The sequence below is a fragment of the Arvicola amphibius genome, chromosome 3 (genome assembly GCF_903992535.2).
Source record: "Arvicola amphibius chromosome 3, mArvAmp1.2, whole genome shotgun sequence".
Lineage (NCBI taxonomy): Eukaryota > Metazoa > Chordata > Mammalia > Rodentia > Cricetidae > Arvicola > Arvicola amphibius.
The window spans coordinates 83503028-83524428 of record NC_052049.1 but is presented as its reverse complement, the minus strand read 5'-3'; the positions used below and the strand labels follow the sequence as shown (position 1 = coordinate 83524428).

At 44.1% G+C, this 21401-nt stretch overlaps 2 protein-coding genes across 2 annotated transcripts; one reads left to right on the top strand and one right to left on the bottom strand.

Moving 5' to 3' along the window:
• Positions 1 to 506: 506 nt before the first annotated feature.
• On the top strand, positions 507 to 1937 carry Kdm4d (lysine demethylase 4D). The gene has a single exon (XM_038322122.1). The coding sequence runs from the start codon at positions 510 to 512 to the stop codon at positions 1935 to 1937; it is 1428 nt and encodes a 475-aa protein (XP_038178050.1). The 5' UTR covers positions 507 to 509.
• Positions 1938 to 18952: 17015 nt separating this feature from the next.
• On the bottom strand, positions 18953 to 20170 carry LOC119809265 (lysine-specific demethylase 4D-like). Its single transcript, XM_038322121.1, has one exon. The coding sequence runs from the start codon at positions 20168 to 20170 to the stop codon at positions 18953 to 18955; it is 1218 nt and encodes a 405-aa protein (XP_038178049.1).
• Between the last annotated feature and the right edge of the window lie 1231 nt (positions 20171 to 21401).

Here is a 21401-nt window from a genome sequence, read left to right as displayed (position 1 = left end):
GCCCATGTTCAGTTCTAGAAACACTGTCACAGATGTCTAGACTGACTGCATCACTTTCCCTGGGTGGGGACAAGAATCACCAATGTTCTGCTTCCCAGCCACACCTTCTTTTGCACTGTACTGACATTGCTCAAAGGGCCAGCTTCTGAATGGCTGGGCAATTGAGTGCTTCCTTTCAGTTTCCCGGGGCCTTTACTAAACATCTCAAACTTTATTCTTGCAGAGTTTCTTTTAGTCACTTCCACGAAGACAACATTCTGCTGCACCAGCAATCCCATAGATAACAAGAGGAACATGGCAGAGGTTGCGACCCCTCAGAGGCTTGAGTAAGCTGACGCCCATCCGTAGTGCTGGCTCTTAGGGTGTCAGCACGCCTAAGGACGGCAGGTACAGTCCCAGAAGCTGGCTGGAGTTTCTGCTGCAGCACACCCACAGTAATTCATTGTTTAAAAGAAGTTTGCTCCCTCAATCCTGTGCATATATTAGAATTTGGTGTTTAAATTGAAGCTATGAAGTCTAAGTCCAACTGTGCTCAGAATCCGAGCTGCAGCATAATGATATTTCGTCCAAGCAAAGAAGAGTTTAATGATTTTGACAAATACATTGCTTACATGGAGTCCCAAGGGGCGCATCGAGCTGGACTGGCCAAAGTCATTCCGCCCAAAGAATGGAGAGCCCGGCAGTCCTATGAGGACGTCAGTGACATGGTAATCGGCACTCCCCTGCAGCAAGTGGTGTCTGGCCGGGCAGGTGTGTTCACCCAATATCACAAGAAGAAGAAAGCCATGACAGTGGGACAGTACCGTGACCTGGCTAACAGCAAAAAATACCGGACCCCACCACACCTGAATTTTGAAGATTTGGAGAGAAAATACTGGAAGAATCGCCTCTATGAGTCACCAATTTACGGTGCAGATGTCAGCGGCTCCCTGTTTGATGGGAAAACCCAAAACTGGAACGTGGGACACCTGGGAACAATTCAGGACCTGTTAGAACAAGAATGTGGCATTGTGATTGAGGGCGTCAACACGCCCTACCTGTACTTTGGCATGTGGAAGACCACCTTCGCGTGGCATACAGAGGACATGGATCTCTATAGTATCAACTACCTGCACTTTGGGCAGCCCAAGACGTGGTACGCGGTGCCCCCCGAGCATGGCCGGCGCCTGGAGCACCTGGCCAGACAGCTGTTCCCGGGCAGCTCCCAGGGCTGCCAGGCCTTCATGAGACACAAGGTGGCACTCATCTCCCCCACTGTGCTCAAGGAGAATGGCATCCCCTTTGGACGCATGACGCAGGAGGCTGGGGAGTTCATGGTCACCTTTCCCTACGGCTATCACGCTGGCTTCAACCATGGCTTCAACTGCGCAGAGGCTATCAATTTTGCCACCCCGAGGTGGATCGACTATGGGAAGGTGGCGACGCAGTGCAGCTGTGGGGAGGCCAGGGTGAGCTTCTCCATGGATGTCTTTGTGCGGATCCTGCAGCCTGACCGATATGAGCTGTGGAAACGTGGCCAAGATCAGGCAGTTGTGGACCATACAGAGACTGGTTCTGCCAGTCAGGAGCTTACCACCAGGCGGGTGACCCAAGCACCAAGAAAACCTCAGGGACAGAGGCACCTCCGGCTTCGCCAGGTCTCACACTCTCTTCTGCCTATAGCCACTGGCAGTAAGATTGCTTGCAGCTACAGGCAACTGTCAGATGCCGCAGTTGGTGAGGCCCAGAAGCCTGATCGAGCCCCTGTTCCACCACCTACCCCGTATCCATCTTCTCATCACTACACGTCAACTGGAAGACGTGGTCTTGGTCGACGCCATTGGGAACTAGGAGTGCAGGAGTCCACCAATGAGGCTCCAGTCAAGAGGCGCCAGCCAGCAGGCAGAGCAGACACAGAGCTTCTGACACAGTCTAAGAATGGAGCTTTGATAGCCTGACGTGTACCTGTGAGGTCAGCCACACCGTATCCTGTGACAGCTTCTGAAGGTGGATTGACCTCTGACCCCTAAACGGATGTCCTGCCTTACAGCTTACTGCCCTGCACTCAGGGAGCTGGCCAACGCCAACGCCTCAGAGTTCTGACAGAGTTGGTAGGACACTGGCTACACTGGAGAGAGCTGTTTGTCAGTTCTAAACACTAAACTCATGTGCACCTTCCTCTTTCCAGAACTTAGCAAGCCTCTGGATGCTGGTAACTCCTGGGCTTCCAGTGAGGTTTCATTAGCCAGTCACTTCCGGTTTCTGAGAGCTAAGTGCAGCTCAGGCTGCTCAACATTGACCTCCCATCCACTTGGCCAAGTGTAGAGGAAGCTGAAAATTCAAGTTACCCTCCGTCTCTTCCATTTCTTGAAAAATGTCAGACATTTGACCACTATATTAGTAGTAGTCTCTCTCTCTCTCCCTGTCTCTCTCTCTCTCTCTCTCTCTCTCTCTCTCTCTCTCTCTCTTTCTCTCTCTCTCTCTGACTCACTCACACACACACACACACACACACACACACACACAACTGCCATTAGAGAGTCACAGATGACTTCTCAAAGTTGGTGTATTAAGAATGTATCTTACCCAGTGTTCACAAATAAAGGCAAAGCAGCTAAAATGTTGAAATTAGACTTGATTTCTAACATTGTAGTTCAGGCAGTGGGATCTTTGGGACGAGGACACTTTTTCTGTTTCCAGACAGCCATGGTCATGTCTAGTCAGGAAGAATAAGTCATTCTGCAGTTCACATGTTCTGTGTGTTTCTCACACAGCACACTTCCCATTTGTACCTAAGGCTATCCACATTTTCATATGCTTGTGTGTTCAGTGTGTGTTGTGTGTCTGGGAGTGTGTGAGCCAGGGTAAAAGTGTGGATGTCAGAAGATAGTTGTTGGTGTTGGTTCTCCCCATGTCCCACCTGGGTCCTAGGGATTTCACTCAGTTGAAAAAATCTTGGTGGCAAGTATCCTTGCCCACTCAACCATCTCATTGGTCCAGTGCCATCTCATTTCATTGTGAGGCAAATTCACGTGGATTTCACAAGACACCACCGTGTGCTCTGCTTCTTTCTCCTAGGCCTGAGCACAAATGAGCTTTGCTCTATTCCCAGAAGAACAATCTCCAAGCCAGTGTTTCTCAACTTTGGGTCAGATGACCCTATCAGAGGGGTCACATATCAGATATTTACAATCTGGATCATAACAGTAGCATTCATTATAGTTATGAAGTAGCAAAGAAAATGGTTTCATGGCTGGGGTCTCCACAACCTGGGGAAGTGTATTAAAGGGTCACAGCATGAGGAAGGTTGAAACCACTGGTCAAGGTCCATGTCGGTCTTTGGCCCTCGCTGGTTCTGCAGATAGAATTAGGTGCTCTCACCCTGTCCTTCTCTACAGTTGGGCCTAAGAAGGGCCCCTGCGCTGTGCAGCCTTCCAGGGTAATGTGGTCCAGGTTTGTTCTCATTCATATGTCTGATATGAACATCTGTGGAAGTCAACAAATTGGACCATCATTAAAAGCAGCTGCTCACAAGCCTGAAGAACTATCAATCCTCAGAAACACTGGTGGAGGCAGAAGTGACTCCCCAAACTTGGACCCACAGAAAACACACACACACACACCCCTACACACAGAGACACATACACACACACCTACACAGACACACCTACACACACAGATACACCTACACACAGACACATACACACTCATACACCTATACATGCACACCTACACACAGACACATACACATGCACACCTACACATACAGACACACCTACACACAGATACACACACTAACACACCTACACACACAGACACACCTACACACAGATATACCTACACACACACACACACACACACCTACACATACACAGAAAGACATATATACACACACACAAGTAACGAATGCAACAAAAACCACTGGATCCAGGTTTCATTTATTTCTTTGTTTACTTATTTGTTGAGTGTTATTGTTATGATTTGCTTATATTTACATTTACTAGAAGAAAACATTTCAGAGGAGCATATAAATATACCTTACAGTTATCATATATTTATTTTTATAATGATATGGGTATATGCATGTGAGTATGCCCCAGAAGATGGAGCTACAGTCTATTGTGATTTTATTTATTTGTTTGTTTCTAAAGACAGGGTTTCTCTGTGTACGTGCTTAGACTGTCCTGAAACTCCCTCTGTAGACCAGGCTTCATGCTGGCCTTGAAACCTGAGACTTGTGCAACACCACACCTAACATTGTGTGTGTGGTTTATGTGCGTGTGTTCATTGTGGAACTTCCATAGTCGGTGCTGGGATCATGGGATTCCAGGCTGTATTCTCTGAAGGATGAGTTAGTAAGCAGCCAGCCAACAGGAAGACTCCTGCAGGTAGGCCTCTCCACCACCATTGCCTCCCATTGGACCCTGTAACCCACAAGACCTACTCGGCCACCCAAACCCACAGAACCCATCATCCTCCCATCCTTGGCTAAACTTCCCTGCAATGTAACAGCCCCTAGAGGCACAGCACCTATGCCAGTTGGAAGAACAGCAGCTCCTTTAGCCTTTAGGCACAAGTAACATCTAACCCAGTTGGAAGAACAGTTCCACTGTGCTGCCCATTCCCACTTGCCCACCTCATCCTCCTCCCTGTGATCAGCCCTCTCTAGCAGTATCAGGAGACCCTATAAGCATAAGCACAACCCACACCAGTCAGAAGAGCAGGCTCAGGCAAAACCTATACCAGTCGGAAGAACAGACTCCATAGACAAAAGTAAAGCCCACACCAGCCAGAAGAACTGAATAATACACGGGATCTAGGGACCCAAGGAAATATCAGCTGAGACACCACACTTGACCAAACAGCCATCCAATCACCAGAACCCTTGACAATTCAGGTCAAAAGACAGTAAAGGAAACAATAAAGGAACCAAGACCCATCCAGTGAAGACATCACAAGAATCAACACTTGTACCTATAATTATCCCAAATTCAGATGGGTAAATGGCAGTGTAAGAATATATTCAACAACATAAAGAACAATATGGCACCATCAGAAACTAGTGGTTCTACAGCAGCAAGACCAGAACATCTCAACACAGGTGATGCAGAAGAAATGATCTTAAAAATAACTTTATGAAGATGTTAGAGGTCCTTAAAGGGAAAAGTTTCCTTAAAGAAATTGAGAAAAATACAAAACATGGGAGAAATCCACACATCCCTTAAAGAAAGCCAAGGAATATAGAAGGAATGGCGGGCCGGGTCCCACCACCCGGCTAGCTTTACCCAAAATAATTACACGGAAACTGTATTCATTTAAACACTGCCTGGCCCATTAGTTTCAGCCTCTTATTGGCTAATTCTCATATCTTGATTAACCCATTTCTAATAATCTGTGTAGCACCACGAGTGGTGGCTTACCAGGAAAGATTCTAGCCTGCATCTGTCTCGGGGAGGAGAGTCATGGTGACTGACCTCACTGCTTTCTTCCCATAATTCCGTTCAGTCTACTCCACCCACCTATCTTCTGACATATCAGGCCAAGCAGTTTCTTTACTAATTCTAATTAACCAATGAAAGTAACACATAGACAGATGATCCTCCTCTATCAAAGGAAAGACAAAGAAGTGAAGGAAACAGTTCAAGACTTGAAAACTGAAATAGAGGCAATGAAGGAAACACAAACGAGGGAATTCTGGAAATGGAAAATCTGGGTAAATGAAGAGAAACTACAGATGCAAGCATAAACAACAGAATACAAGAGATAAAAGAGAGAAACTCTGTAGGGTAAAAGAGTCAGTCAAAGAGAAACACCCTGACTCTCAAACCAGAACCATAATCCACACTTTGACTTTAGGACCAGAGTCAATGGAAGAAATATGCCTCAGACCTGAAAAATAGAGAAAAAAAAAAACTAAATAAAAGGGGCCAGTGAAAGAAACACAGTTTGGCCCTGAAAACCAGAGCCAACTTTACTCTGACCTACTGAGACACGAAACCAACCAATTCCTGAGCAGGCAGTCCAACCAATTCCTGATCAGGAAACCAATCAATCTCTGAACACTCTGTCCTGGAACCCAGAGCCAGTAAAAGAAACACACTGTGAATCTGAGACCTGAGCCAGGGAAAGAAACACTTTATCCCTGAAATCCCTGATCACTGAACCAAAGAGAAACACCCTGATTCTGAAACCAGAGTCAAAGAAACACACCTTGGCCCTAGAACCAGAACCAGAACCAGTGAAAGAAATACGTCTTAGCCCTAAAAATAAAGCAAAAACTAAAAAGGACAAGTGAAAGAAACACAGTTTGGCTCTGAAATTAGAGCCAACTCTACTCCTGACCAGCTAAACTAAGCAATCCCTGAGCAGGAAAACTAGCCAATCTCTGAGCAGAATTTTTTTTCCCTTGGAAAAACTCTGCCCCTAAGAAACCCTATAGAATCCCCTCTGCCTGTTCAGTCTGTGACAGTCCTTTCCCACCCTGGCAGAGGCAGCCATCTCCTGCATTCCTTCCCAAATAAATCTCTTTCTCAAAAGGGCCCTGGGTGAAGCTCTTCCTTTGCCAGAGCAGAGTATATGATCCTTGCTTATATGTGCCTCAGCAGACTGAGCAGGAAAACCTTGCTGAGACCTTCCCTTAGGGGGACTGAGCAAGGCAGAGTAGAAAAGAGTATCTATTCACTAGAACCAGAGAAGACTGCTACATTTCTGTCTCTGCTTCCCCTATACCAGAGTGTATAGAAAGAAGTAACATCTTGGGCCACAGCAGAAGGGGATAGCTCTGCTAGGACGTTCCCTTAGGGGAACAGAGCAGAGCTCAGATGTAATTGCTCTCTCTAGGAGAGGGGCAGGATTGCTATATCCTGTTGGGAGACCCTCCCACTGCACTACAACTTCAGGTATCACCAGAGTTCCTGACAAGTCGGATACACTTAAAGAACTGTTCAAGATCATAGCTCTCTGGAAATGAAAATCAAACTGACTCTGAGACACCATCTTGCACCTGTCAGATGGCCAAGATAAAAAAGGTTATTGACAGCCTATGTTGGAGAGGATGCAGAGTAAGGGGAACACTCCTCCACTGCTGGTGGGACTGCAAACTTGTACAGCCACATTGGAAATCAGTTGGCAACTTTTTAGAAAATTCAGAATCAATCTGCCTCAAGACCCAGTGATACTGCTCTTGGGTATATACCCAGAGGATGCTCAATCACACCACAAGGACACTTGCTCAACTATGTTCATGACAGCATTTTCCATAATACTGAGAACCTGGAAACAACCTAGATGCCCTTCAGTTGAAGAATGGATAAAGAAAATGTGGTACATTTACACAATGGAGAATTACACATCAGTAAAAAACAAAAGGACAATGGCATCAAGAAATTTGCAGAGAAATGGATAGAACTAGAAGTAAATCATCCTGAGTGCGGGAACCCAGGCTGAGAAAGACAAACATGGTGTGTACTCATAAGTGGATATTAGACAGAAAGCAGAAGATAACCAGGTAACAGTCCACAGGCCCAGGGTAGTTAGGAAAGAAGGAGGACCCTAAGAGGGATGCGTGGGTCACCCTGGGAGGGGAAATAGATGAGATATCAAGGGAAACTAGGGGTTAAAGAGGGGGTAAAGGATAAGGGATTGGGAATAGGAATATGAAGAATCAGGATGGTTGAGTTTGGGGAGGGATGAAGAGTGAGAGCAATGAAAGAGATATATTGATAGACGGGCCCATTATGAGGTCAGGCAGAAAACTGGTACCAGGCAAACTTCTAGGAATCCACAAGGATGACCCCAACTAAGACTCCTAGCCATAGTGGAGAGGGTGCCTGAACTGGCCTTGGCCTTCCCTTGTAATCAGATTGGTGACTACACTAATTGTCATCATAGAACCTTCATCCAGTAACTGATCAAAGCCAATGCGTAGATCCACAGCTAAGCACTGGTTGGGCTCTAGGAGTCCAGTTGAAGAGCGGGAGGATGACTTATATGAACAAGAGGGGTCAAGATGATGATGGAGAAACCCACAGACACTGGGAGCTCACAAATTCTAGACCAACAGCTAGGGAGCCTGCATGGGACCAGCTAGACCCTGTGCATGTGGGTGACAGTTGTATAGCTTGGTTTCTTTGTACAACCCCTTGGAGGTTGACCAGGACTTGTCCCTGATACATGAGTTGGTTTTTGGAACCATTCCCTATGTTGGGATGCCATGGTTGGCCTTGATGTAAGGGAGAGGACCTTGGTCCTGCCTCAACTTCATATGCCATGCTACTAAATGCCTTACCCTTCTAAATGGAGATGGAAGAGGAGTGGCTGGGGGGGGGGGTCAGACAGAAGGAGATGGTGAGGGAAGTGAGGAGAGGAGAGAAGGGAGGGGATATTGTGCTTGGTGGGTAAAATAAATTTAACATTCCATTTTAAAAATGAGTCATCAACAAGTACAAAAGTTTAGTTAGTAAATGTTCTTAAATATTGGACAGATATCCAGCCCCAAACTTTAAATTTCAAAACATGCTTCAATATTCCAATTCATTGCTTTACATACATATATTAAAGCAAAAGTTGATTAAAGAACAGTCATTATGGGGGCTGGAGTGATGGCTCAGTGGTTAAGAGCACTGGCTGATCTTCTAGATCAGCCATGTATACCATGCGGGCATACATGGAGGCAGAACGTTGTATACATAAGAAATAAAAAACAAATCTTTTTTTAAAAAAAAGTTAAAAAAAGAACAGTAATCACAAATTCTCCCTGAGTCACAACTGCCTCAACAAATGAAAAGTTCAGATGGGCAGTGATGTTCAGGGTCTGTGAGGTGGGCCAGGGTGGAGGCTAGCCCTGGGAGTAACTCCTGGGCTCACTCAGGGAATGTGGCTTGGTCTCAAGGCTGCCCTGGAAATTGGGAATGAAACGAGCATAGACCTCAACATCAACCAATGGTGGTCCAAATCGCTGCAGCATGAATAATAAAAACCCAGAGAGAGAAATTGAAAACCAGATAAGAAACCAAACAAACTACTAGAGAAGTCTTACCTCTACCAAGGCTGCGTGACTGAAAACTAAACAGACTAAAACTCTCTCTCTCCTCTCATTTTACATTTTCTCTAGTTCTGAGATTAAAGGTTTATGGCTCATTAGTGCTGAGATTAAAGGTTTATGGCTCCATAGTGCTGGGATTAAAGGTGTGAGGCACCACCACCTGGATTTGTTTCTGCATAGACCTTATGGAGCCCAGGATGGCCTTGAACTCAAAGAACTCCATCTGTCTCTGTCTCCCAAATCCAGAGATTAAAGGTGTGTGCCACCAAGGCCCAACCTCTAGTGGTTTAGCTTTGCCCTTCTGATCTTTTAGCAAGCTTTACTTATTAAAACATATAAATATCACTACATTTTTCCTATTTTATCTAAAATAAAAAGAAGGCTATAACTAATATATGAAAACTATGTACAGTAAGTCCAATAACTATTTACAATATATACAGGCAATAAGTATGTCAACAATGTCTAGCCCATTTGCATTTAACAAATTCAGAAAAATTACTCTATATCTAGACTCTCTTGGTGGTAGTAGTCTTGTAGTTAATTTACTTTCTATCATAATTTTCTTTCTTCATCTGGTAAACAAGGGAAACTATAAATATCCAGTGTTCAACTCTCTCAGAGAACCAAAAAGGAAGTAGTGGAAAACAGGAAGTGCCAGCAAGCAACTTCTATAAAATGTGAGAAATGACAGAAACAGTTGGCTGGCTAGAAGTCACCCAAAGTTCCTCTGCAACATTGGGGCATCTCCATCTTTGGCCTACAGGCCTAACATATCTGATAGACCTTTCTGTGAAGCAGCACATTCTGAAGCACTGTCCCTCTTTGTCTTGGCAATGATTGGCAGTCACTTTCTTTTGTGTCCTGTTTGTTCAATTTGGACAGCATACTGTCAACAGCCAAGACAAGAACGTTTACTTGTGCATTAGCTTACATTTGCTACAAAGAAAAACTCCATGTTGTGTTTCTTCGAAGCCCATTATCTTCTTTTTTTTGTTTTTGTTTTTTTGTTTGTTTTTTCGAGACAGGGTTTCTCTGCAGCTTTAGAGCCTGTTCTGGAACTAGCTCTTGTAGACCAGGCTGCTCTCAAACTCACAGAGATCCGCCTGCCTCTGCCTCCCGAGTGCTGGGATTAAAGGCGTGCGCCACCACCGCCCGGCTCATTATCTTCTTGAATAGAGTGGTCTTGCCAGGAGTAGGCATGTCTCATTTTCAAAAAATAGAAGAACCTAGGGTAGTAAAACATCTTAAAAGGCCATATTCTGTAGATCTCTGAAATGTTTGAAGATGACATGTCTATCTAAAATGTATTTTTGTTTGACCTTGAAAACATACCTAATGTGACTACAAGTTCAATTATACTAGGTTATTTACTATTAACCTGTATTTCCTTATTATTCTAAAAAGTTGGTAATAATAATCTTCAAGGACTAGAAATTTGCATTACGCTGTTTAATGAGTTATATAGGTACAATACCTTGAATGAGAGTATTAATAGATTTAAAAATTAATCAATATACAAAATTAGTATATAATATTACAAAAATCCAATCCAATGTCAAACATTTAAAACTAGCAGTTAATTTTTAAAAGTAGATTCAATAATCTACATCTTCTATTATCATATCTATATTATCCCTTTTTTTCCCAAGCCATTATCCATTACAACTTGCATCCAAGAATCTAAACAATTACACACATCCATAATCTATTTAAGAAACAAAAATCACCCATCTCACACTTGATAATTAATGTGGGCATTATAATCTTAAATTTAGTTCCTGCTCACTGTAGGTGACTGTATCTTTAGGGAATCCTTAGAAAGAAAACTTTGTGTTAATTGTCAAGTCCTGGGAGAGGTAGCTGTTTCACTTTTTTCTAGTGTCTGTGTAATGGGAATGTGCAGGGCTCATTTCAAGTCCTGACTAGGGTAGTATGTTAGGCTGGATCATCTCAGCTAGCCACCTCGAAATTTTTCTGTGCAGTTTGTAGTCCAAAGCCAATCACTAGGTGGTGTTTTCAGGTTAGTGGTCTTATCATAGCTCTAGATGAGTCATTGTTATGGGCTCCATCCTCCTTATGGAGACTTCAAACATTGGTATTACAGGTGCTCATGCTTCACTGCAGAGAACTCAAAGAGATTCAAATCTGAAATGATGTATGAAAAGGTAGATGAAACTTTTTCCTAGAATTACTTAGTACTCTATATGGCCATTAATATCATTATAAAAAGTTTAATTTATGAGTATTATATATACATATTATCCCTCTGCATTAAAATTCCTGTAGGGGAATGTTGGAGGGTAATATTACCAGAATGCAGTTAAGATTCACATCTACACAGTCCACATGTGTCTTCTGTAATTTCTCTTCCATTAAAGTCAAATTCTCTCTTAGGTTCAGCTGGTAGTTCCCTGGGACTATTTAAACCCTTGTCACCACCTCAGGTTTTGTTTAAATTAATCAGTTGATCATGTTTTATCACAACAATGGGTCATAGCTAGGAAACATCTCCTAGCAATCTTTGGAAGTCAATAAGAGTCTGTAATCGATCTCTCATAATTTTGGGTTCTCATTTTCTGTAACTCAATTTTATCACCAACATAATAAAATCTCTTCTTTGTATTTTAAGAGCAATTTGTAATCACTAGCAAGACAAAATTTTCTTTACTTCTTCAAACATTCTTTCTAAAGTATCAACATTTGATTCAGATAGCAAAATGTCAACCATGTAATGGTAAAGTATAGATTCAGGAAATTGCTTATGCATCATTTCTAATAACTGAATTACAAAAATATTGACACGGGGATGGTTTATTTAACATTCCCCATTAAAGAATCTTCCATTGATATCATTTAGCTGGCTGAGAATTTTCTGTAGGCACTGTGAAGGCAAATTTTTCTGTCTTTTTCTTGTAAAGTATAGTGAAGAAACAATCATTTAAATTGATAACTATAAGAGGCCATCCTTTCAGCATAAAGAAGGCAAAGGAATACCAGACTGTAGGGAGCCCAGTGATTGAATCCCCATGATAACAGCTCTTAAATCTGTTGCCATTCTCCATTTTCCAGATTTATTTAACAATAAATACAGAGGCATTTCAAAGGTTGGTTGATTCTTTGATACACTGAGCAACTAGTTGTCCTTGTGCCAGGTGTTCTAAAGCCTGCTGCTTCTTTATTGTTAGACCCCATTGTTTAACCCATCCAGGTTTATCTGTCACACATTTTAAAGGTAGGGATATTGGTGTCTTTGAAATATCAGCAACTGATGTGCCCTGTTATTGTACAACCTGAATGGTTCCTGACTCTTCTTTATAAAGCCTTATACCATTTCCCCAGTAGCAACACTAATTTATGGTTTATTTCTGAGATTGGGGGAATGTTATTCTGTGTATTCCATTGCTGTAACAAATCATGTCCCCACAAACTCATTGCTATATAAGCCACATGTGGTTTTATATCCCTTTCTGTCCTACTGGTCCTATACGTTTGACCTACCTAACAATCTGCTTTACCCGAGAAAGAGTTCCAATCCTTAATAACTGAACACTTACATCCTAGATTGGCCAATTTGGATGCCAAGTTTCTGATAAAATTAGTGTTACAGCTGCACCTATGTATACCACACCTTCAATGACAAAGTCATTCATTCATATTTTAAATTTTGGTCTTTGGTCATTTATGGTTTCTCCTGAATTTTTTGTTCTCTCTTCTGTAGCTGTTCTCTTCTCTACAGTAGTATGGTTTCTTACCATAGGCATCAGGTCCTTTAATTGCTCTGGGAAGGAGTTACCTCTACAATGGCAGGAAATGACTGAACTGTATTTGGCATAGGGCCTGAAAGAGGCCCCTCAGGGAGTTTCCCAATGGCAAATGATTACCATGAATATTCCCTGTTGACCTTCATTCATTAGTCCAATGCCTGCCTTTGCCACACCTTCCATATAATCTTAAAGTGAGGGGCGTTTCCAAATGGATTATTCTTAGAAAAAAGTTGTTTGTAGGAACACCCTGCCTATAATCCCTTTTAGAGTGACCGTGCTTACAACAAATATAACATTTGACATTTTGATTTTTCCTCAAACCTCTGAAATCACCCCTCCTATCCATGGATCATCATGTTCATGAGATTATATAGTAATTGTATCTCGGATCCGTTTTTCCAAAGGTGCTGACCTTACCTTTAATGGCCTAATTATGTTTTTGCCCAGAGAACTGGCATTCTCAAAAGTCAGAGATTCCATTATTTATCTAACTTCTGAATTTTGTATCATTCTATTTACTGCTGAAGTCAGTCTTTGTAAGAAATTCCTAAAGGCTTCCTTGAGCCTCTTCATAACTTTAGTAAATAACTCAATTTTCTTTCTTATTTCTCAAATTCTCCCATAAGAATCCAAACAACTGTACAGCACAAATCCATGTGTGATCATCATTTCAGTCTGCTTTTCTACAATATGTAGTATCCTTGTCCAATGGTGAGATGTTAGGAATTTCCCTACTTCTAGCTTTAGTCCATTGTTCAAAAATCTTAGCCTGTTCTCTGAACCAGGCACTCCATTGATTTTGTGTACCAGTCTCTAAAAATCCACTAACCAACTCTTTCCAGGAATTAGTAATAATTCTAATAGAAACTAACCACCAGTTTAACATTTGGTTCATAAAAAGTGAAGGCATGACATGTGAGACTATTGCTTCCTTGAATCTCTTTAAATCCAGCAATGGTACAGGAGTCCACTTATCTGTAACAAAGCCTCTGCCGTTTGGCAATTCCTGTAACATTACTCGATATTTTAAGATTGGTTGTCTGAAAGCCTTAGGCTGTTCTTCTCTATTCTCATAATGCAAGGAGAAACTGGCTCTCCATTAAATTCTTCTGTCTGGGGTCGACTCTCTCTGGGATTGTTTTATCACATTTTTTAAGGCCTGTATGTTAGCACTCAGAGTAATCAGCGGTTTTAGTGATAAGAGAAAAATCATAATGCTGACAATGTTTACAACTGACCTTATATATCTCCCATGTAAATTAGATAATCTCTCAATTATTCTTTTCAAATTTAAACAGTCTAAGATATTATCATACAGAGACCCAAATCCTTCTATTATAATGGCTTTTCTAATTTTTTTAATGTCGGAAACCCTTTCTTTTAACTAATTCCTCTTTTTAATACTTACCAGTTGTCTTACTTATCAAATCCACCGACTACTGGTGATGAAGTGAGACTTGATTGCTGTTGTTAGAACAGTAAGAGCCTGCCTGGATTTCAAGGAAGCTACCTAGTTGGGTAGCAGCCTGAGAGAGGGGTATAAGGGAGTATCTGCAACACATGGTAGAGAGATAAAGACAAAAAGGGAGAACGAGAAAGAGAGAGACAGATAGAGAGAGAGGGGGACAGATAAAAGAAGAAAGGGAGACTATGAAACACTCTGGGGCACCTCAGCACTACTGCACCCACCCTCCTGGGAACCAGGACACTGGTAACCATCCATGTGTGCATTGGAGCTTTGAGTGCTTTCCATCATTTTTGTAGTCTTTCTTCAATAGACCCAGACCCTGGAACTGGGGTGAGACGACCTGCAGATAACTTGCAAGTGTTCCTCCCTGTTTAACCAACCCAGCATCCACCATAGCAGTGACCAATTAAAGTTAGCTGACCATTAAATGAACTAGTCAAAATAGTTGACAAATGATTTATGTACTCTCCCTTTTGATTCTGTGGTTTTTTCATTTAAAAGAGCCTGTAATAGACAAAGCAGGAGTCCTTCTCCTCTTGAGGCTGAGGGACCTCTGCTGTAGCAGGAAAATAAAAATTCCTCTTGCTATTGCATCAACTGTGCTGAGAATGTCTCTTAGGGCGACCTCCTCCTTGGTGGGCTTTTAGTGTCCAACAACTGAAAGTAAGAAAGAAAAAAAAAGAAAGAGAAAGAAAGAAAACCTCGTGGGCTGGAGCTGGAACCCCAAATGGAGCTCTGGTTAAAAGCCCCACATGAAACCCTTGCCATGTGTGGGAGGCTGAAAAGCTTTTTCATGATTTTACAACCCATACTTTGGCATCAAATGCATTAATAAAAGAAATCTAGAGAAAAATTGGGGTTCAATACAAAAACCTGAAAGCAAGGCAGCCAGGCACTATGGTCTTACCTCTCTACCAAGGCTGGATGACTGTAACCTAAGGAGGATAAGCCAACTATGCAGATTAAGTCAACTATGCAGAATAAGCCTCTCTTCCGCCCATTTCATACTCCCTTAATGTTGGGCTTAAAGGTTTATGGCTTCCTAGTACTGGGATTTAAGGTGTGAGGCACCACCACCTGGATGATTTCTGCACTGATCTTGTATATCCCAGGGTGGCCTTAAACTCAGAGGTTGATCTACCTGTGTCTCCCAAATCCTGAGATTAAAGCTCTGTGCCACCACTGCCTGACTGCTATTGACTTAGCTTTGCCCTTCTGATCTTTAAACAAGCATTATTTATTAAAACATGACCCTGTCGCCGGGCGGTGGTGGCGCACGCCTTTAATCCCAGCACTTGGGAGGCAGAGGCAGGCGGATCTCTGTGAGTTCGAGGCCAGCCTGGTCTACAAGAGCTAGTTCCAGGACAGGCTCTAAAAAAGCTGCAGAGAAACCCTGTCTCGAAAAACCCAAAAAAAAAAAAAGAAAAAAAAAACATGACCCTGTCATGACAGAATGAATAAAATCCTCATGCTTTTACATCAGCTGTGGTGTGAGAGATGGTCTTTTGGGGCGATGCCTCCTCGGTGACAGGGTCTTTCAGCATTAGAGGCCAGTAAGACCCCAAAGAGCTGGTACAAGCTACTTGTAAAGGAAAAACCCAGAGAAGCAAGGTGGGGTAAATGGAGGTAGTTCTTTAACTATTATGATTGGCTTATTCAGAAGGGCTATTACCAATAATTGGCTGAAGAGTGGTTGGCAGATCAGATGAGTTATAGGGGAAACAACTGAGGGTCACTTTGCCCCTTTCCCAGTGCCTGAGTCAAAACACCAGTAACTGAGTCAACACCTAAAAGAGGGTTATCTTGCCCCTATTCAGGGAGATAGAAAGTTCCCAATATCTCAGTACATGCATGTGTAGCTGGTAAGTCCTTGGTTCCCAGGGGGGAGGGGAGCACTACTGCTGAGGCTGATGGGGCTCAGAATTGTCCTCAGAATTGTCTTAAAGTTTTACAACTCCAAAGGGACTACTGAAATAAAATTAAGCTAAACAAGTTTGGGCTGGCAATGTCAATGTCAGAAGTCAAAGCCAAATCAAAACATAGGTCAAAAGAAACAGACATTTGAACCTTAGTGGGAAAGCACACTTTAGAATAATGGAATCTTGGATGGTGGTGGTGCAAGCCTTTAATCCCAACACTCGAGAGGCAGAGGCAGGTGGATCTCTGTGACTTCATAGCCAGCCTGGTCTACAAGAGCTAGTTGATCCAGAATAGGCTCCAAAGCCACAGAAAAAAACCCTGTCTTGAAAAACAAAACAAAACAAAACAAAGAGAATAATGGAATCTTAGCTGAGCATGGTAGCACACACCTTTAATCTTTAATTCAAGCACTCCAGAGGCAGAGGTTCTGTGAGTTCTTGGCCAACCTGCTTTACAGAGAGAATTCCAGCACAGAGAAATGCTGTTTTGAAGAATTCAAAAAAGAAAAATAAAAAACAAAGAAGAATGTGAATTTTGTTGAAACTTAATGACTTGGGAGGAGGAGTCTGGGGCATCAGGAGTTTAAGTTCCTTCTAGCCTCTACATGTGTCCAGAGTCACCACTAACATATAAGTATCATTCATCTTGAGGAACTTGGTGAATTAATACCAAAGTAAAATTAGGGAAACAAAACACAAAAGATTAAAATGAAACAATCCCAGCAGAATCCTAGTAGGGACCAGCATAGAGAGGAAAAGTCATAGTTAGGGTAAAATGCCTTAAATCAATGTCCAGAAAGCTACAATGGATAAAGATCTCTATAGTTTTAGGCTGGGAATACATTTTATGAACTACCAGTCATTTTCCAGAAGTAATTTTCCAAAACTGACCCAACAGAGAAACCAAGTGGCCTACCATATAGGATTACTTCCCCACCCCTCCTTTTTATTATTGGTTGTTCTTTGGTTTTTTGAGAAAGAGAATTTCTGTGTAACAGCCCCGGGTGGCCTTGAAATCACAGAGCTCCTCCTGAGTCAATCTCTGCCTCCGAGTGTGGGGATTAAAGGTGTGTGACACAGAGCCCTGATCGCTTTACCATTTTTTTTTTTTTTTTTTTTTTTTGTTTTTCAAGACAGGGTTTCTCTGCAGCTTTTTTAGAGCCTGTCCTGGACCTAGCTCTTGTAGACCAGGCTGGCCTCGAACTCACAGAGATCCGCCTGCCTCTGCCTCCCGAGTGCTGGGATTAAAGGCGTGCGCCACCACCGCCCGGCTCGCTTTACCATTCTTAATGTTACCTTTCAGCTTTTTTCATTCTGGTCAAAACTGTGCTAAATATTGATCCTCTGACATTTAAAATTGTTGTGCCTCGGTATGGATCAAAATTTGAGAATGTTTTCTACATATGAAAAAAACTTTTTTTCTGAATTTTTTGAGACAAGGTTTATCTGTGTAACTATGGATGTCCTGGAAGACACCCTGTCAACCATGCTAGCCTTGATCTCAGAGATCTGCCCATTTTTGCCTCCCAAGTGCTGAAATGAAAGGCATGAGCCACACCACCTGGCAAAAAGTCATTTTAATTATTCATTTTGTGGTGGTTTCAGTTTAAAGAATTATTATTGTATGGTTATTCACTCTTTGGGGGCATTGCTCAGTTTCTTGTCTTTATTCATTTCTGGGGTGGTTGGTAGTGTAACCAAAACAAAACATTGTCCAAGAAGACCATAGATCTTGGTATGAGTCTGATCCTGAACTCATAATGGAGTCCCAGCTAAGTAGAGGCCTTCTAATTCGGTGCCAAATCCCAGGGTGTTGCCTGAGCTCTGCCCTCTGGTGCAGGCACACTGCCTGGAATGCTGTCTTCTCCTGTACACATAGACAGATTTTTTGTCATTCAGGCTGACAGGGCCAGAACCTGATATGACCTTTGCTGATTGGGTAACACATGCATGTAAACCAATAAAGATATGCAATCCATCAACTCTGCACCCCTAAGCTGGTCTCTGGATTCTGTTCACAGGGAAACTCGTCTGGTTGACTCTATCTCCCTCACCCCTCCCCAGCTGAGCCAACAGGGAGAAGGAGCAAATCCCCAACACAGGTGTTACTTGGGAATGAGTCTCAGAGCCTCAGCTCCACCCAGTGTTGGTCCAAGTGATGGCAGAGCTGGTTCACAGCACCCTGGAGCTGGAGGGGGCAGGGAAGAAGAAATCCTGCCCTGGGAAGACATAACCTCCACCCTCCGTTATAGCATCCCAAACACAAACCAGCACACTTCAGTCGGGAGGACCAACATCTTTATTGGTTCTGCCTACAGAGCACAGGTAAGGATGACTAACAGGAAGGAGCCATGTCAACCTTATCTGGACAACAGATCATTCACAGCCCCGGGATGGAGCCCCTCCCCTTCTGCTACCCTCCCACACTGCAGTCCCTCCAGCAGCCCCTGAGACCATGAGACAACGGCAGAATTACAAGGAAATGCCTGGAAAATCCAGGAGGGAGCAGCCTACATCTGTCTCTCCTCCCTCCCTGCTTCTAGGCCAGAATCTAGTCAACAGTCAGCACGCTCATCTGGGGGTCACTTGCAGGTCCTTGGGACTGCTTAGTTCAAGTCCATCTTCGTGAGTGACAGCGAAATTTGGGGCTCCTAGCCAAGATCCCACAGGCCTGTGAATGCTGTGAATGCTCCACGGCTTTGGCATAAGCAGCATCCTCGGGGATCACGGAGGCCCCAGGAGCTTGTTGGGCCCATCTTCTAACCGGCACAATGGATTAAGGCGCTGAACGGAACGGGTACACAGAGTGCACCTTGGTGTAAGGACAGCTGTTGTGGGCTCTGCCTACCAGACTCTTGAGCGGTCCCAGATGGGATCGCCTCCAGCCCGGAGTAGATGTCCCCTGAACCTGTGTGTAGGTCCCAAGGGTCAGTTCCTGCCTGTGGCGTGAGGTGACCCCCAGGGAGTCCATAGTTCCATGACACTCCTCTTGTTTCATCAGCTCAGAGCTCTCAGGCTGCACGGTGCGCATAAAGACATCCATGGAGAAGCTCACCCTGGCCTCCCCACAGCTGCACTGAGTCGCCACCTTCCCATAGTCGATCCACCTCGGGGTGGCGAAATTGATGGCCTCTGCGCAGTTGAAGCCGTGGTTAAAGCCAGCGTGATAGCCGTAGGGAAAGGTGACCATGAACTCCCCAGCCTCCTGCGTCATGCGTCCAAAGGGGATGCCATTCTCCTTGAGCACAGTGGGGGAGATGAGTGCCACCTTGTGCCTCATGAAGGCCTGGCAGCCCTGGGAGCTGCCCGGGAACAGCTGTCTGGCCAGGTGCTCCAGGCGCCGGCCATGCTCGGGGGGCACCGCATACCATGTCTTGGGCTGCCCAAAGTGCAGGTAGTTGATACTATAGAGATCCATGTCCTCTGTATGCCACGCGAAGGTGGTCTTCCACATGCCAAAGTACAGGTAGGGCGTGTTGACGCCCTCAGTCACAATGCCGCATTCCTGCTTCAAGAGGTCCAAAAGGCTTCCCAGGTGTCCCACGTTCCAATGTTGAGTGTTCTCGTCAAACAGGGAGCCGCTGACATCCGCACCATAAATTGGCGACCCAAAGTACCGATTCTTCCAGTATTTTCTCTCCAGATCTTCAAAATTCAAGTGTGGCGGTGTCTGGTAGGTTTTGCTGTTGGCCAAGTCACGGTACTGTCCCACTGTCATGGCTTTCTTCTTCTTATGGAACTGTGTGTACACACCGGCCTTGCCAGACACCACTTGCTGCAGGGGAGTGCCTATTACCATGTCCCTGACGTCTTCATAGGATTGCCGGGCTCTCCACTCCTTGGGTGGGATGACTTTGGCCAGTCCAGCTCGGTGCGCCCCCTGGGATTCCATGTAGGCTATATACTTGTTGAAATCTGAAAATTCGCTCATGGTTGGGCAGAAGGTCATGATGGTGCTGCCTGTGCTCTGGGGGCCTCGGTGTTCAGAAGACATGGCTACTCTGGCCAAGATCTTGGGCTTCTGCCAAAGGATCAGTCAGATTGTCTGTCTGTCTGTCTGTCTGACTGTCTTCTCTTGTCTCCCTGTCTTCCTGGAGCGTTTTCTCCACTCTCACGACTGTCTTTTCGTTCCCTCTTATCTTTCTTCTTCCCTTTTTCTTAATTCTCTAGTGTCCTTTTAGTCAGGGATCCACTTTAAATATTAAATACGACTCTCAGGAGAATCAAACGTCTGAGGAGATTCTGACCTATGCAGCAAAATCCTTCTCCTCCAAATAAAGGCTGAAAAAAGGGAAGAGAAGACAAAGCTTTGCTGACTCAATTACCCAGGGCCCCAGCACCCTGGTCAGGGCTCTTGCCCCAAGAAGAGTCTCTAGAGAGCAGAAGGCCAGCCCAGGCCTACCTCAGCCAGCTGCCTAGGATATCTTGGTCCGGACCTTTCACCTAGAGATCTCTTCTGATGATCTGGAAGAGAGGAGATGTTGAGGTCTCTTCAGGAGGATTAATCCCAAACCTAATGAACAGAGACAGACGACTTACCCCACAGCAGCGAATGGAGGCTTGGCAGAAGACAGAGCTGCACCAGACAGCAGCTTTCTCCAGTGAGACTCCACTGGCTTTGAAGTTGGCACCTGAGTGTGCCCTCTTTTATACCTAGGAAGATGGGAGGTACTCAGTGCTTGCCCACCCACTAAGGGTCCCACCTATCGCTGGCCACACCCCTCCTCTAGCCCCGCCCAACTCCCTTTGAAGGTGGAGCATGCGAATGTGTGAAATAGCAAACTAGAAATAGCAAACTAGGCCTGCTAGACTCGGTCTGAATGAGCATGTGTTATACCGGACTATCTGAATGTGTCTGACAATGAGGGTGGACTTAAGAAACTGCCTTGGCCCATTTGTTAGGCGAGCCCCTTGGGTAGGTGGAGTAGACAAAACAGAATGCTGGGAAGAAGGGAAGTTAGTAGTGTAGCAGCAATTTTTCAGGTTTGGCTTTGCTTGCTACAAGCAAGCAAGCACTCTCATCTAAGAGAGGCTTCCTGACTCAGCTTTAGCTGCAGAACCCTGCAGCTCTTTTAAGAGGTCCTGCCACGAAACACTTCAATGGTATTGATGAGGAACTGAATGCTTGTTTTTCGGTTTTCAGCCGTAGCAGGAAAAAAAGCTGTGCCGTTTTAAAATGCTGGCTTTCTGGGCCGTCCTGCCAGGGCAAACTCTGACTCTTTCAG